We start from the raw sequence: 15,125 nt of genomic DNA, 5'->3' as shown, positions 1-15,125 counted from the left end.
ACAACTCGGCATGACATTTCGAACTGTCAGTCCATCGGTTTTGTCACCTTCAGCTTCACTGCATCCGTTTATGGTAAGTCCAGATACTGAGCTTGGCTTTATAAATTGTTTTTATCAAGGGAATTGTTAATATAAATTAATACGGTGTTGTCAGTTCATAGCAACACTTTGCACCTCTCGTTTTTGACTACGGACAGACGCGGCTAGTTCTATGTTGAACACTCACGTTCGCAGAAAAATGTATTCAATTATATTGAATATTATATATGTAATACATATCCTGCTGAATTAATGCTGTGTTGTTTAATCCATTCATAGCAACACACTCGTTCACTGTGTATGAGACCGATACGAGCGAGTGCAAGGTAAACTCGCTTTTCGATCACTAAGAATGTGTCACTAAAGTCACTAAGTTGTAACAATTAGCTGTAGGCAATAATAATAATAATTAATTATATTTATATAACGCTTTATTAATGCAAGTGCAATCGGGCTAACATTACTCATTCTCGCAGTTCCAAATGAATGAACGTTGAAGCGCTTGTATCTCAAAATGTGGCGTAACTAATTAATACAAGTGCAGCCCAGCCCGGCCCGAGCACATAACAGGCGCACCCCTGCGCTTTCAGAGCTCGTTTTCTCGTCGGAATTCGACGTTTGGAGACGAACGACAGACGTCGAATACTGACGGCTTCCGTGTGAGACCAGGTTGCCTGGACCACCTGCCTCGCTTCACCTCCCCCACAGGACGCATCGACAGCACCCCCAAGGACTTCCAAGTCTATGTGAGTCACCTTTAACCTCTTACACCCCAACCTGAGTAATACACATTTCTAGGAGTAATATTAGACAGTAAATTATGTTAGAAATCTCATAAGATACGTTAGATCCAAAGTATCAAGGAGTGTATTGTGTAGGGCAAAACATATTCTGGAACAGAGGATGTTGTATACTATTTATTGTTGTCTTGTCTTACCAAAATATTATTTGAGTTACTGTGTGGAGATATGGGGGAATGCATACAAAAGCACTCTAAAACCATTGATTACACTACAGAAAAAAGCTATGAGAATTGTACATAAGGTCGGATTTCGTGATCACACAAATAACTTGTTCCTAATGTCAAATGCCTTAAAGCTCATGGACTTATTCAAATTTAAACTGTCACAGTTAATGTATAAAGCAAAGACTCATGAACTCCCAGGTAACATTCAAAAATTATGTATAGAGAGGGATAAGGGATATAATTTGAGAGGTAACCACAACTTTAACAAGGGTTATGCTCGCACCAATCTCACTAACTCATTTTGTGTTGTTTCAGTATTAAGAATGGAAAATTATGTTTATTTATTTATTTAGTGTTGTTTCAATATTAAGAATGAAACATTATTAGTACTGTTGATACAGAAATGTATGAATTAATTAACTAGATTATATAATTTAAATATAATTGTTCTCACTTGAGAGTGACGGATAGGGGTAGGACATGATAAGCGTAGGCTTCATCCTACTCTCTTTCGAACATTGATAGGCCTGTACTCTTCGTATTAGTTATTTGTTCTTTTATTATTTTAAATCATGTTCAAAATAAAAAGATTCATTCATTCATTCATACATTAATAAATTAAATCTATTGTGTATGACACTACACAGAGAAATTCAGAGCAATACACTGAGGTTTAATGTTAATGATGCATTTCCCCACATTTGTACTGGTATTCACTGTTGTTGATGCCTCCATTGCTGTTGCTTATCCCCTGTCCATGTTGCTTATTTTGACACTTTATTTTGCCTGGCACAATGAAACCAATGGAATAATCATTTGAGTAAGTAGTCCACTTGAGTAAACGCTCAAAGTATTTGAAAGCTTTTCATGAACCATACATGCTGCTAGCTCCTTATGATTTCACTTTTGAAGGCTGTTGTGTAGAGTAACTGATGTTACTTTTTCAAATCTCAACACAATGTTTTCCCTGTTGTTCCAATGTTGTTTACCCTGAATTGTGGCCAGCCAATTCACAACTGCGGATCGGTCCTTCAAGAAAGATGTCTCTTTAAAAGTGCATCAAAAGACTCTCTCTTTCTATCTATTCCTCCATCTCTCTCAGGGAATGTCTACTGAGGGTGAAGAGGGAAGGTTACTTGGAACATTCATATATGACCAGGCAGGAGAGTCCATCCAGACCTTCAAACTGACTGTGAGTGATAGACTCCACTAAAGTGCTGTACCAATAGATGGATTTCATGTTGGTACGTGAATGCATGAGTTGTGAGCTGAGAGCGATAACATTGAAGTACATAGGGAACATAGTACCAAAAAAAGTGTTCAAACATTCTTAATAGATGTTTGTGGTGATGTTTGTGGTCGCACATGAAATCCATCAATAGAGACACATGTAGAGATGTTCTTCAGCTTGACTACCCTAGCATTCATCCACTCTTGCTCGCTCCCATTTTTCTCCACCCCTCTATCCCTCAACCTCCCAAATGTTGTTCCTTCTTTCTCTCTCAGGACCGTAATGGCACCCCATATCGCTATGTTGAGCTGGCTATCCTCAGTAATTGGGGTCACCTGGAATACACCTGTGTGTACCGCTTCCGTGTGCATGGACAGATGAGACACACCCCAATCATTCATCCAGAGTGTGTGTGTGGGGGGGGGGGACTTTTAGCATCAAGTGAATGGAAATAAAGGACTGACCAGTTAGAACTGAGTGCACAATGATTTGCTTACATAGAACTAAGTTTGTTTTTTAATGTGTATGGTTAAATGTGTATGTGTCGATCGCTCCAGAACTTTGGAGCCTGTACTGACTTTTGGCCATAAGAGACAAAGATGTTTTTTGGGCTTGTATGGAGCAAAGAGGTGCATAGCACAACACAGCTTTTCACAAAGAAGGAACTGGTCCCAGTCCCCACTGTGTCAGCTATACTCAGGGCTCCCAAAGTTTGTGTTAACTCAAACTGCCTCTGACCTGTACACACACACACACACACACACACACACACACACACACACACACACACACACACACACACACACACACACACACACACACACAGTTTGACTCAAACTGCCTGACCTGTACACACACCACACACATACAGACAGACAGAGAGACAGACAGACAGACACACACAGTTTGACTCAACCTGCTTCTGACCTATACACACACACACACACACACACACACATAAACAATCCCAAATATGTTTTAATACACACATGCAAACATAAAGGTTTAGTGATTTAAGTCATCAATGTATATTTTGCTGTATTATATGATGTCTTTTTTGCTAATATATTGTTCATTACTGTTATAAGACATAAGGTTATAACCTAATGTAAATGTATTTTTAATAACAAAAAGTCTCAAAGCACCTTACACATTGCACATTTCCTTACACCCAAAAATGCAGCGTAGTTTAACCTTTTACATTTCACATGACTTTGTAGCTTATTTTTCCATTTTTATTCTTTACTCAATTTTGGCTTCTTACCAATTTTACTGTTATACTTGAATTACTGTTTCGTGACCTCAACAAACCTTTGTCAATTTCAGTGTTGTCAGAAGGTAGTTTGTACAATAACAGGGTTTCTACCTCTAAACATTTGTAAACAGCACAGAAGTAACCTACTTATTGATTGATTTAAAAATTTATGTTTTTCTTGTAACATGATTGTTTTTGTATATTTGCAGTATTATAGATTACACGTTTACAGTCATTTGAGTACATGTGGTATACTAATACCATTATCCAGCTATCTTTTCCTCCTACCCTCCTCCCTGTCTTTCTTTCCACCCCCTTTTCCCTCCCTTGTGCCTGGATCCACCTTCCGCTTTCCCTGATCTACTTTCCCCTTATCTCCTTGTCCCATTGCTTTCTGGATCTGGGCGGTGTGGACTCTCTGGATCAGGGAGAAATAGTCTTCATCTGGGCTCATGGGGCTGGTCTTATTGGGCTGAGGTGGGCTTGGTTGTGGTCGCCTCAGTGCATCCCGATGAGGTGAAGCAGGCCCAGGGCAGGGATGCCTGGGAGCTGCTGCATTAAGAGAGGAAGGTCTCCTAATGGTGTGTAGCTTTGCCAGGCTGGGGGAGGAGGGTCTGGAATGACTGCCCTCTATTGGAACCAGGTTTAGGTTAACAGAGAGTGGTCTGCCTGGTTTTGGACTCAGAGGAATAACCCGGGATTCTCCTGGGGTTCCCAAGGTGAGGACGATCTCTGGGAAAGAGCATGACAGGTCGTGTGCCTTGCGTCCCTGTGAAAGATACCAAAAGTCATGTTCAATTCTAATTAAAGTTTTTCTCAAAGTTCCCAAATTAATATTCAAATCACTGGTCTTTTACTTGATCTTATCATTTTTGTTACATACAAAAATACACCATTGTCATTAGTGTTTTCTATGTAATTCTTCCACTGACCACTCCCTGAAGAGTCAACAATAGCATACTGTACATACGGTAGGCTTACCAGTTGTGGGCTGAAGGACATGGACAATTTCAGTGTTACCTTTTGGTAGAAAATATTCCATTGTTATTGGAAAGTAATTGAAAACATAAAGCCATTTATTCAGGACTGTAGTGAAGCAAACATTGGTAAAAATAAAAAGTAGGAAATAAAAGTGCCTGATGGTGTTTGATGATGAGAATGTACAGAAAGCTACATGAACAAATCAACATCAAACTATACTAAATATAACCAAACATATCATTATTATTATCATATCATATAATAAAAATTATTCAGTGTACCTGAGCTTGGGGATTCTGCATCCTCTCATACTCTGAGGCAAGGCTGAAGGAGGCTGATCTTTGCGGATCTCTAGATGAGCTTGGTTGAAGGGTGGTGTGGGTTTGAGAGGCTGATTTGGACTGCTCCTTCCTAAATAAAACTGGAGTCTGATAGGCGCCGACAGAATATCAGCCGCATTTTGTGAATAAACAATGTTTATTTTATTTTTTTAAACTTTTATAAATCGCAACTAGGAAGTGAAGGTGGGGGCGGCGCCCCAGCGCCCTCTATCGGCCAGCCGCCACTGTAGCTAACCTGTGATAACTTAACCTACTGTATGAGAACTTGTATTCTGCCATGTATGAGACCCACCTGGGCTTTGGAGATGATGTAACACAGGCGGTCTGAATCCTGTCCAGCCTCTGATGGACTCTTTCCATTCTGTATCCCTGGAGAAGCAGGTGGCATGAGTTGGCCACCCAGCTGGCGGCCTTGAGAGTTGGTGAAGAGGCTGACAAACTGATCAGCTTCTGGACCTGTAAGAGAGAAAGGATCAGTGAAGACGACAGGAGCCTGAATATCAACTTGAGTGAGAGCAGGGTGTTTGTGTCTAGTTCGGAGTAGAGTACAGTACTGGAGCTTTTCGGAGTTGAGGGGGTGCTCCTAGTAGGACCTAAGGAACAGCGCTGCTCATCCATACGTCCACGCTGGGCGCGATTGATCATGTTGGTGAACTGGTCCTGCTCAGCGGGAGGAATCTCCTGTGGTGGGAGTAAAAATTATTTGACAAGAAAATACTCAACTACTATTGGTTAAACCACTCATGATATATAAAGCAAAACAGGAGGAGCATGTTTAACATGACTGACCTGATGCCTCTCTTTAGCTGAGGCAGGGCTGAAGGAGGCTGACCTCTGGGATCCATTTTTTGTAAGCCTGTGCCCACTGCAGCCTTGGCTTTCTGTACTTGGCTGACAGAAGTAGAACACGATGTGACCTTCTGCTGTTGTAGCCTGCCTCAATGTTCAATGCATTGTGCTTCTGAGATGCTTTTCTGCTCACTACAATTGTACAGAGTGGTTAGCTGACTGACCGTAGCCTTTCTGTCAGCTCGAACCAGTCTGGCCATTCTCCATTGACCTCTCTCATCAACAAGGTGTTTCCGTCCGCCCTCCATAGCTCACTGGATGATTTTTGTTTATTGTATCATTCTCAGTGAACTCTTGAGCCAGTTGTGCGCGAAATTCCCACGAGATCAGCAGTTTTAGACATACTCAAATCAGCCTGTCTGGCACCAACAATCATGCCACGGTCAAAATCACTGAGAGATCACATTTTTTGCCCATTTTGATTGTTGATGTGAACATTACCTGAAGCTGCTGGCATTGCACTGGCATTGCACTGATGCTACACGTTTCGCTGATTAGATAATTGCATGAATGAGAAGGTGTATAGGTGTTCCTAATAAAGTGTTTCAGTATACTGTGTAAGTAGTAAATTAGAGAATGATATAAGTGATCAGTTTGAAGAAAAAACTGTCTGAATGCAAGAATATTGTCAGACTCGGTTCCTTGGAGATTACTCTTTAGATAGATATTGATATGCACGCAGACTCGAGTTCACCATTGCAACAACTGGAGCTTTATAACACGTCACATCCAATATCTGGGATGGTGGGCTAATAGCGCCCCCTGCAGGCTACAATCGGTACACCTAATGCTTTTAATTACATGGTATCCTCCTGTATATTGTGTAAATCACCATTACATTTTATCTGTAGCTCTCCGCTTGCTGAAGTATTGAACGTCGCAACAAAAACAAAATATATTACACATACCCATAGAGAATAAATGGGAAAAGTTAGCATTATCCAGAGAATGAACGGGAAAATGCCTGTCAGCTCTAGGTTGGGGATGTAGCTCAGTGTTAGAGAGCGAGGTTCATTAGTGGGGTCCAATCATATCGCCAAATGCTTTAGTGGTGTCCAATCATGTCGCCCAAATGCTTTAGTGGTGGTGCACGTCATCATATGCAAACAACTCGGCATGACATTTCGAACTGTCTAGGTACAGAAGTAATGGACAGGGCAAACTTCCAAACAACGGGCTAGCTGGCTAACGCGTTAGCTTACTTACTGATACCCAAATAAAAGCGCTCCTCACTTGTCTGGCTAGTGGCTACTACTCACCGCAGGAAGCCGATTCTCTTCTTGGATTCAGTAACATTTTATCTCCAATGGGATTTTGATAGCCCAAATGTGTAATCCCGAAGAAAGCCATCAAGCACCGTTGCCAGCAACAGTCTGGAGCTGTCCGGGATAGCGAGACAACGTGGGCAAACCGCAGGCTACCTTTACCGAAATAAATCACAACTTCTGTTTTATACGAAACCATGGTAACAAGGACCGCCCATGAGTTGAGCGTCTGGACAGCCGTGGTGTGGCCTGGGTCATCCTTGTCATTTGTTTTAGCAGGAATAAACGTTTATTATGGGTGCTGGCTGCAATCATGTAGAAACTATAATGGTAACAAGTTCATCAACGTTTTAGTTTCCAATTTGGGACCATGAGAAATGTCCAACATAAATCCATTTAGGCTTACCACTGGATGTCTACGCAATTACATCAAGATGAATTCAGATTGTAAATGTTTCACAAAGCTTTGGCTGATTATGTGAGTTATACTGCCACGGGTGTCTCAACCTGTAGGGAGAGTGGGAAAGGCAATGTTAAAGTAACATTGCACTTCCCAATATTCCCTAGTGGTGATGGATCTGCTACACTTAACCTAATAATAAATACAATTACAAATTTGAAATAGGCCTAAGAAATTATTTGCCTACAAATGCAATAATTGTGATATATTGATTGTTTCACTATATCTTATATTGTTTCACTGAACTACTAGAACAACGTGAACTTGAATGAGTGGGTGTATTATACACATAGTACTTCAGTCATGGTGTTTAGGAGATAACCAAAAGTGTATTTATCTGTCAATATATTTGGCAGAGAATGCAATAATAAGGCTTTAAGGAGAATCCAAGTGTGGTCATAAAAAGTACACACTAAGGAGGAAGGGGGGAAGGGGATGGTGGAGAGGGTTTGACAATATTTAATAAGAAGGATAACGATCATCCTTAGCAGGACTCCTTTTTCTTCCCTCTGTCTTTTCTGTCATTCACTTTCTTGTCAGGCCTGTCCTGGTCTTTGTCTTGATGAATTTAAAGAATCCTTTCAGATTCAGATTCAGATTACGTTTATTGCCATTATGCTTGACACATATAGGAATTTGTTTTGACATTTACAGAAGGTGCATTTATGCTTTTTTCACATATAGGCTACATGAACAAAACAAGTACAAATACAAATGCAAAAACAGGCAAAAACAGGACAACACAGGACAGACAGTGCATGGATAGTGCTGTATATAAAGTGCAGTGCAGAGTTATTCAAGGTCCAGTGCATGTTCAGTCCTGGGCAGACAGGCGGGGGGGGGGGAAGCCAGAGTCAATTAGCAGCCTGGCGGCTGAGGGGAAGAAACTGAGCCTGTGGCGGGCCTTTAATGGCAATTTAATTTGACTGAAACAACAACAGATATGATATAAAAATACAAAACCACACAATGACAACAACTTCAGGCTTCATAACATGACGATCAACTCTTTTTGACCTGTTTTCAATTAAATTATGTCAATAAGTCCAATTATTAATTGAAGTGCCTGTACTGTAGGCTTACCTTTTTCTGAGCTTTCTCCAGCTCTATGGCCATCATGCCGAGCTGATCTCTCATACGCTCTCTCTCCTTTTCACGCTCACATCCCTTCAGCTTCAGCAGCTGTAGCAGTTCCTTCATGTCTCTATAGAAGATCTCCTTTTTATCCTTGCTCAGACACATCTCCTCTGCCTTGTACATCCTCCCCTCCATCTCCCTCCTCTCCTTCCTCCACTTCTGTAAGAGGACCTGATGACAGACATTAACAGCCATTCCATCCATTTCGGAGTGAGCAGAGTGGAGTGTCTGGCAGAGAGCGCTGATCCCTCTCTCCTCTTTACCCTCGGCCATGGCTTTATTCTCTGTGTCTCCACACTCAAAGCCCTCTATCTCCCTTCTCCAGTCTTCCTGCTGAGCAGCGGAGAGGGTCTGGAGGTCTTTCTGGGTCTTGGACAGCTCGTCCAGCTGGGTCTGTAGAGACTGTATGGTTTGTTCTAGGAGAGCCTTCTCTTTTTTCTCCTCCATCTTCATCTGCTCTGCTTCTCTGGCCAATCTCTCAATTTCCTCCCTCTCTTCTCTCCAGTTCTTCTGATGTGAGGTACAGACGTTCTGGAGGTCTGTGTGGGCTTTGGCCATTTTCTCCAGATTGGTCTTAGACCTCTCCATGGCTTGAAGGAGATGGTAGATTTGTTTGTCTTTCTCTTTGAGCCTGAACATTTCCCTCACCTCCAGGTCTCTCATCCTGTTCTCCATTTCGCTCCTCTCCACCCATGTCTCCTCTCTCCTGGCCTCCTTCTCAAGGGACTCGACTTTGAGCTGAAGAGAGAGAATTAAGTTGTCTTTTTCCTTGAAGGTGGCCATTCAGATCTCTCATTCCCTTCTCTAAACTTTCCCTCTCCTTCTTCCACTTAGAAGTGGCCCTGGTGTTTCTCTGGTGGTAGTTTGGCTGGTAGTTGTCCAGGAGCTAGCAGAGGAAGCAGATTTTCTTGTCCTTCAAGAACTTCTTGTCCGATTTTCTTGTCCTTCAGACAGAGCATTCTCATACGGTACCAGAGTCTGTCACTTCTACATAGCTGCATATTTGTACCTACACAGTACATTTGAAAGTGTTAAATCAACACTTTAAGTGTTACATTTGAATGAATGAATGAATGAATGGTCTTTATTGTCATTGCTATAGTACAGGTACCAAACAACGAAATTTAGGAGGGGTGGCTCCCCTGGTGTTAGGAAAGAAAAGAAAAGAAAAAAAAACACAAGAAGGGAAGGAGCTGGTTTACATAAATAAAGGCTATGTACACTATCCACTATACTATACTGTACAGATAGACGACTAGGGTTGTCATATTGCACATAGTGTTATTGCACATTCATTTAAAGTGTAGCAGTTTGCAGGCTTGAAATGTACATATTTGTGCCTCAGCACTACACCTGATTTAACACCGACAGTGAGTACATATGGTCCCACCCTACGCCTACACAGTGTAAAAAGTACACTGATCAAAGTGTTACATTTCTAGTGTTGATTTAACACCAAATAGTGCTAAAAAGTAACACAAAGTCAAAGTCAAAAGTCAAAAGTCACTTTATTGTCCCATCACTGGGAAATTTGTATTGGGCTTACACCCCACAGCAGCCAACAAAGAGCAACAGACAATACAGAATGTTAACACACAAACAGAAGGCAGCCTTGATTAAAACAAGAGTGGAAATAAAACGATAAGCAAGATGTTCACATTCATCTGGTGCAGTTTAAAAGTTTAACAGAAACAGGAATAAAATAATTTTAAAATCTATTTAGTCTAGCGCAGGGGACTCTGAACCTCCTTCCAGAGGGCAGCAGTTCATACCCTGCATGTAGGACATGGGAGGGATTCATGAGAATTCTATTAGCCTGTCTGAGAGTAGCAGTCTGTATCAGTCGGACCAGTTTGGACCTTAGTTGTACAGATAGGTTACCAAACCAAGATGTAATGCCGTTTTAACACTGCACTACACTGGCCGGTGTTGATCACATTTAACACTAAGGGGTAACACTCACATTTAACACTAAGGGGTAATCAACACTTTAGAGTGTTATATTGACACTCACTAGTGCTGATCTGAGGTGACTCTTACTAGTGTAAAAATGGGTTTTAACTCTGTCCAGTGTTAATGTAATTACTCACTAGTGCTGATCTGGGGCGACTCTTATTAGTGTAAAAATTGGTTTTTAACTCTGTCCAGTGTTAATGTAATTACTCACTAGTGTTGATCTGGGGTGACTCTTATTAGTGTAAACATGTGTTTTAACTCGGTCCAGTGTTGTAAATTACAATGTAATTACTATCTCCCTTGTAAATGGAAATCAAAGCACTTGGAATTCACAATACATTCAAGAAAAATGTTTAAAACATTAAAATATGTTCTTAAAATGTTTATTTAAGAACAAACAATTCAAACATAACATTTGACCTATAGGCCTATACAAATAGCACCGACCAATTTAAAAGTAAATAAAATAATCATTTTGGTTTCTATGGACAGACAAAAAATAAATAAAAAGAAAGAATTTGTCCATAGCTTTTAGCCAGGGCTGAAACTCAGGATGTCCACCTTTTACTTAAACTGTTATCAACTGACAGTAGGGGACAATGTAGTCAAAAGAATCCCTTGCTCCATATGACATGAGCAGATCAAAAGGTTTGTGGTACATGATGTCACTCACATGAAATACCTTGCATGGTGGACTTTGCTTCAAAACAACTTTAAATGCATGCATATGATCATCAAAACATATGGTTTCAAGAGCTGACCCAACCAAAAAAACAGTCTCCTCTTTCACAACAATATCCTTAATTTTGTAAAATACTGGCATTTCACTGACAAATTCACCACATGACCAAATCAAGACGATATTCTGTACCATGGTACTTCACCCATTTAACTGACAAAACATATGTGTGCACTGAGACATTCAACTTGACAGCAATCGGGTCATTGACCCTTGACATCTTTCCTGGACCTATAGTTTATCTATCCTGGCTGAATGTTTCCCAATTATATGCCATGTAATGTTGGTGTTTGTTGGCTAAGGTCATAGTGACATTCTTAAAACTCTTCAGTTGCTTTTTAAAGAAAGTGTTTAGCTTATACACCATGAGTGAAGAATGGGCCCAATATTCCGTATACAACGAGGATAATGTATCATGAAGTGGTGTTTCGGTAAGAGATTTCTATCAGGAAACAAATACTTGAAAAGCCTATGATGTTCAGCTATTAAGTGTTTAAGATAGATAGTCATACCCTCTGTTAGAATAGGAGAAAACACTATATTTACTATCTGTAGTAGTAAGAGAAGCAGCTGCCAATATTTATCACCTTCCTGTACCAGATCCCCAAATATCAATGGCAAATTACGGAGAAGACACCAAGTCTGAGTAGCATTTAGGCCCAAATCATTGCTCCCATCATCCAATTTGACTGCAGGTGGACGATTCCTCCTCTCTGTGTACCCATAGTTAAATGAATGAATTCTACTGTACACCTCTTTTGCAGTTACAAAGTTGGCTTGTATATACTGTAACACAAGTTTTACCTCAAATTGCGCAACTCTTCTTCTAAAATGTCATGCATTATATCAACCGAAAAATGTTCAGTAGTATTGAAATACTGCAGAGTTCAGTAAGCAAGCAGCCTTCACACCGTACACGAGGTGTTGTTGGGTTTGACTGCACAGTTTGACAATGGTCTGAGTGCGTGTGTTTTGTCCATAAAGTCACTCTTGGGTCATCCTCAGAGAACACAGTTTGAAAATCCCCTTTCTCAGTGAGACAAAAACGGCAGCAATAACGAGCACTAAATGATTCCACAAAACCAAACAGGCAATGTATACCGAGATTATCTCCAGTTACTTGGACAATACTGCCATGTATATGACCACTGAAAAATGGAACTGCAATACCCTCAGTCTCAAGTACTTTCAAATCGCTTACTATTGGCTCAAGAATGGAATCAAAGCCATAGGTTTTAAGGTCCTGGCTGGGTATAAAAGAGTGCACATAAGTGTACATTTACCAACATTGAATTAAACTTTGGTGGGAAATTTCTCAAAGTAAAATATATACCCCCCAACTTGTGAATACCCTTCTTTGATCCCAATGGATTAGCTATCTCAAAGTCATCGTAAAAAAGCTGAATTTGTACTGACTTTCTCTTTAGAAAAGAGAGGATGTCTCTTCATATATAGTCCATCTTCCAAATCATAGTAAACTCCATCTTTAGAATCATGCTCTGAGTGAAACATGCCACTTGTGTTTGGGTTCTTAAAAATTGACTGCAATGTCTCGAGAATTGGAACATAAGTACATTTATCAGTTATGACTCTTTGATCATAAGTTCCAGTTGTTTTATTTCTTCTATTGTCAAATCTAACGCCAATGACTTTCTCAACTGGTTGAACTGTTCCCCATTTTTGTCTAAAATAAGCACTTCGTTTTGATACTGAATTCAACGATGTGAAAGGATTTTTAATATTCTGAAAAGACTGTTCGATTTTTCTTACAGTTTCTGGGTCGTTTGAAGATAATGTAGCTGCGTCTTTAACTTGACCCTGTATCTCTTCAACAACTTCTTCCATTGAAGATACAAAACTATTTACAGTGTTTTGACCTACACCTGCAGCCTGCAGTTGTGCAATAGCAGATGCACACATTTCATGTACATTCTTGTTACATATTGGTACAACATGGCTACAACTAGAATTGGAAGGCAAATCAACATTACTTGGCTGATTATCAATAGCTGGATTATCTGCATTAGCATCAAAGTTAGCGTTTAACAAAATTGGACAGTCTTGTTCAAATGCTTCCTAAAGCCTGAAAAGGTACCAAATACACGACAACAATCTGCTTGACCACATTTTAGTCTAAGAGTTCTACCAGGGCACATTCCATGTACCAACTTGAGATGCCTCACAAGCAAGTTGGTACTTCCATGAGTAGCATGGCAAACAAAACATATAACAGGCATCAGTGCAGTTTACCTCTAAGGCATTAGTGCAGGAGTTTGGCTCTAAGCTCAGCAACCCTTGGAGTTTCCTTCACCTTACCTATGTCTATGTTGTACACAGTTGTCTGGATAAAGGTGTACATGCTGCGCAGAGATGTATTGTAAGCAGTACAAAAAACGAAGTGAGTCTTGAACAGCTCATCGAAGGCACCAAGAGCACTTGTTGACTTGCACGGCAAGGCTCGCTTGTCCAGGATGATGAAGTACGCATGGATGATGCTCCTCCTGGTCCCCACTGCTAGAAGATATGCTTGTTGGCTCTGGTCAATCGCATCAAGGTGCTGCTGGATACTGGTTCTGTCATGCCAAAACCTGGCACTGCCAAATCCTGGCAGGGCCATCAACGGCCTAATCATTCGAACGCTCTTGCTAATCGTTTGCTAATCGTTCGAACGTTCGACGTGCGTTCCAGACTAGGGCCAATATCTGACCGCCTGTGACGTCATTCTACTGCGCTGTGTTTACTACCGCAGCAGATTAATGTGTGTATCTTAAACTGCGAAGACAAATGTAATCTTCTTGCACTTGAATAGCATTAAGGTTGATGCAGGCTCACTAGTCAGCTATATAATATATAACATTTTATATGAAAACACCTAACACGTAATTCGCTCCGCTCCGCTCCCGAGCGAGGGCTGCCCGGGGGGGGAACAGACTGTGTGGAGGGGGGATAGGTCGTGGTAGGGCCGGTCTCCTAGCGGCCCACTAGTAACCCGCGCAGAGCTGATGAACTTGAACTTGTATTTTATTAAATAAAGTGATATATCTTTTTGGTACACTGTGGTCGTGTGAGTGGTATTCTCAGGGTTCTGACATCCGGACCAGACCGGTAAAACAAAGGTGGTGGCAGCGGCTCTCAGCCTATCCAGGTTTAATACCTACCAGATAAACTTTATTACAATAAATTCCATAACTGCATACTACTACGGAGCACGCACACACACACACACACACACAGAGGAAATCGCGCAATCAGCAGGAAGAGAGCGCGGAGAGCACCTCGGGTTGGGAGAGCCCTATAAGACCCCGACTATCAAATAAAAGCAGAACGGAATAAACGTTATCAAATACAATGTTATAAAATCCAGGTGTGCAGCACTACAATCCCATATTACGGGGCTTCAGCTGGACAACGGGGCGCTTGCAGCGTGCCTTGGTGACTATTCGGAAAAGTAGAACTTTACGCACGCTGATCAAAGGTACTGTGGTAAACCTACTAGGTGCCATACAGCCACTCTCCGACTCCAGTTTGCGGCGCTCCTAACAACTGAGGAGCGTTCCACGTTCAGCACTGTGTCGACGGGTTTTAATAAGTATTAAAAAGTCTTGGGGCGCTTAGGTGGCGTAGCGGGTTAAGCGTCGACCATGTAACCGCAGGGTCCCCGGTTCGAATTCCGGCCGGGACATATCCTGCATGTAATCCCTCCTCTCTCTCTCACCCCTCCTTCCTGTCTAAATCTTCACTGTATCTGTCAAATAAAAAATGAAAAATATGAGTGGGACTGCCCCACTCAGAAAAAGAAAAAATAATAATAATAAAAAAAAAGTCTTATCACGATTTTATGAGGTCTTGAATTTTTGTAGGTATTTTTCTGAATTAGACTGTCCAAATAATTTCAGTCCTAAAAA

At 41.1% G+C, this 15,125-nt stretch overlaps 1 protein-coding gene and 1 pseudogene across 2 annotated transcripts in view; one reads left to right on the top strand and one right to left on the bottom strand.

Moving 5' to 3' along the window:
- Positions 1-7,013, bottom strand: part of LOC308161034 (sperm microtubule inner protein 11-like) — a gene marked incomplete at both ends in the record, with an annotated part of 107,198 nt that extends 100,185 nt beyond the window's left edge. Inside the window, one exon of the mRNA XM_080534968.1 lies at positions 6,923-7,013. Coding sequence (XP_080391094.1) covers positions 6,923-7,013 — 91 coding nt within the window. The remainder of the gene's footprint in view (positions 1-6,922) is intronic.
- The window catches only part of LOC308160365 (acidic mammalian chitinase-like), a 685,529-nt pseudogene that overhangs the window by 191,688 nt on the left and 478,716 nt on the right, over positions 1-15,125 (top strand). The gene's annotated exons all lie outside the window — the stretch shown is intronic.

The sequence above is a fragment of the Nansenia antarctica genome (assembly GCF_963989245.1).
Source record: "Nansenia antarctica genome assembly, chromosome: 6".
NCBI lineage: Eukaryota > Metazoa > Chordata > Actinopteri > Argentiniformes > Microstomatidae > Nansenia > Nansenia antarctica.
This window is presented reverse-complemented; position numbering and strand designations above follow the sequence as displayed.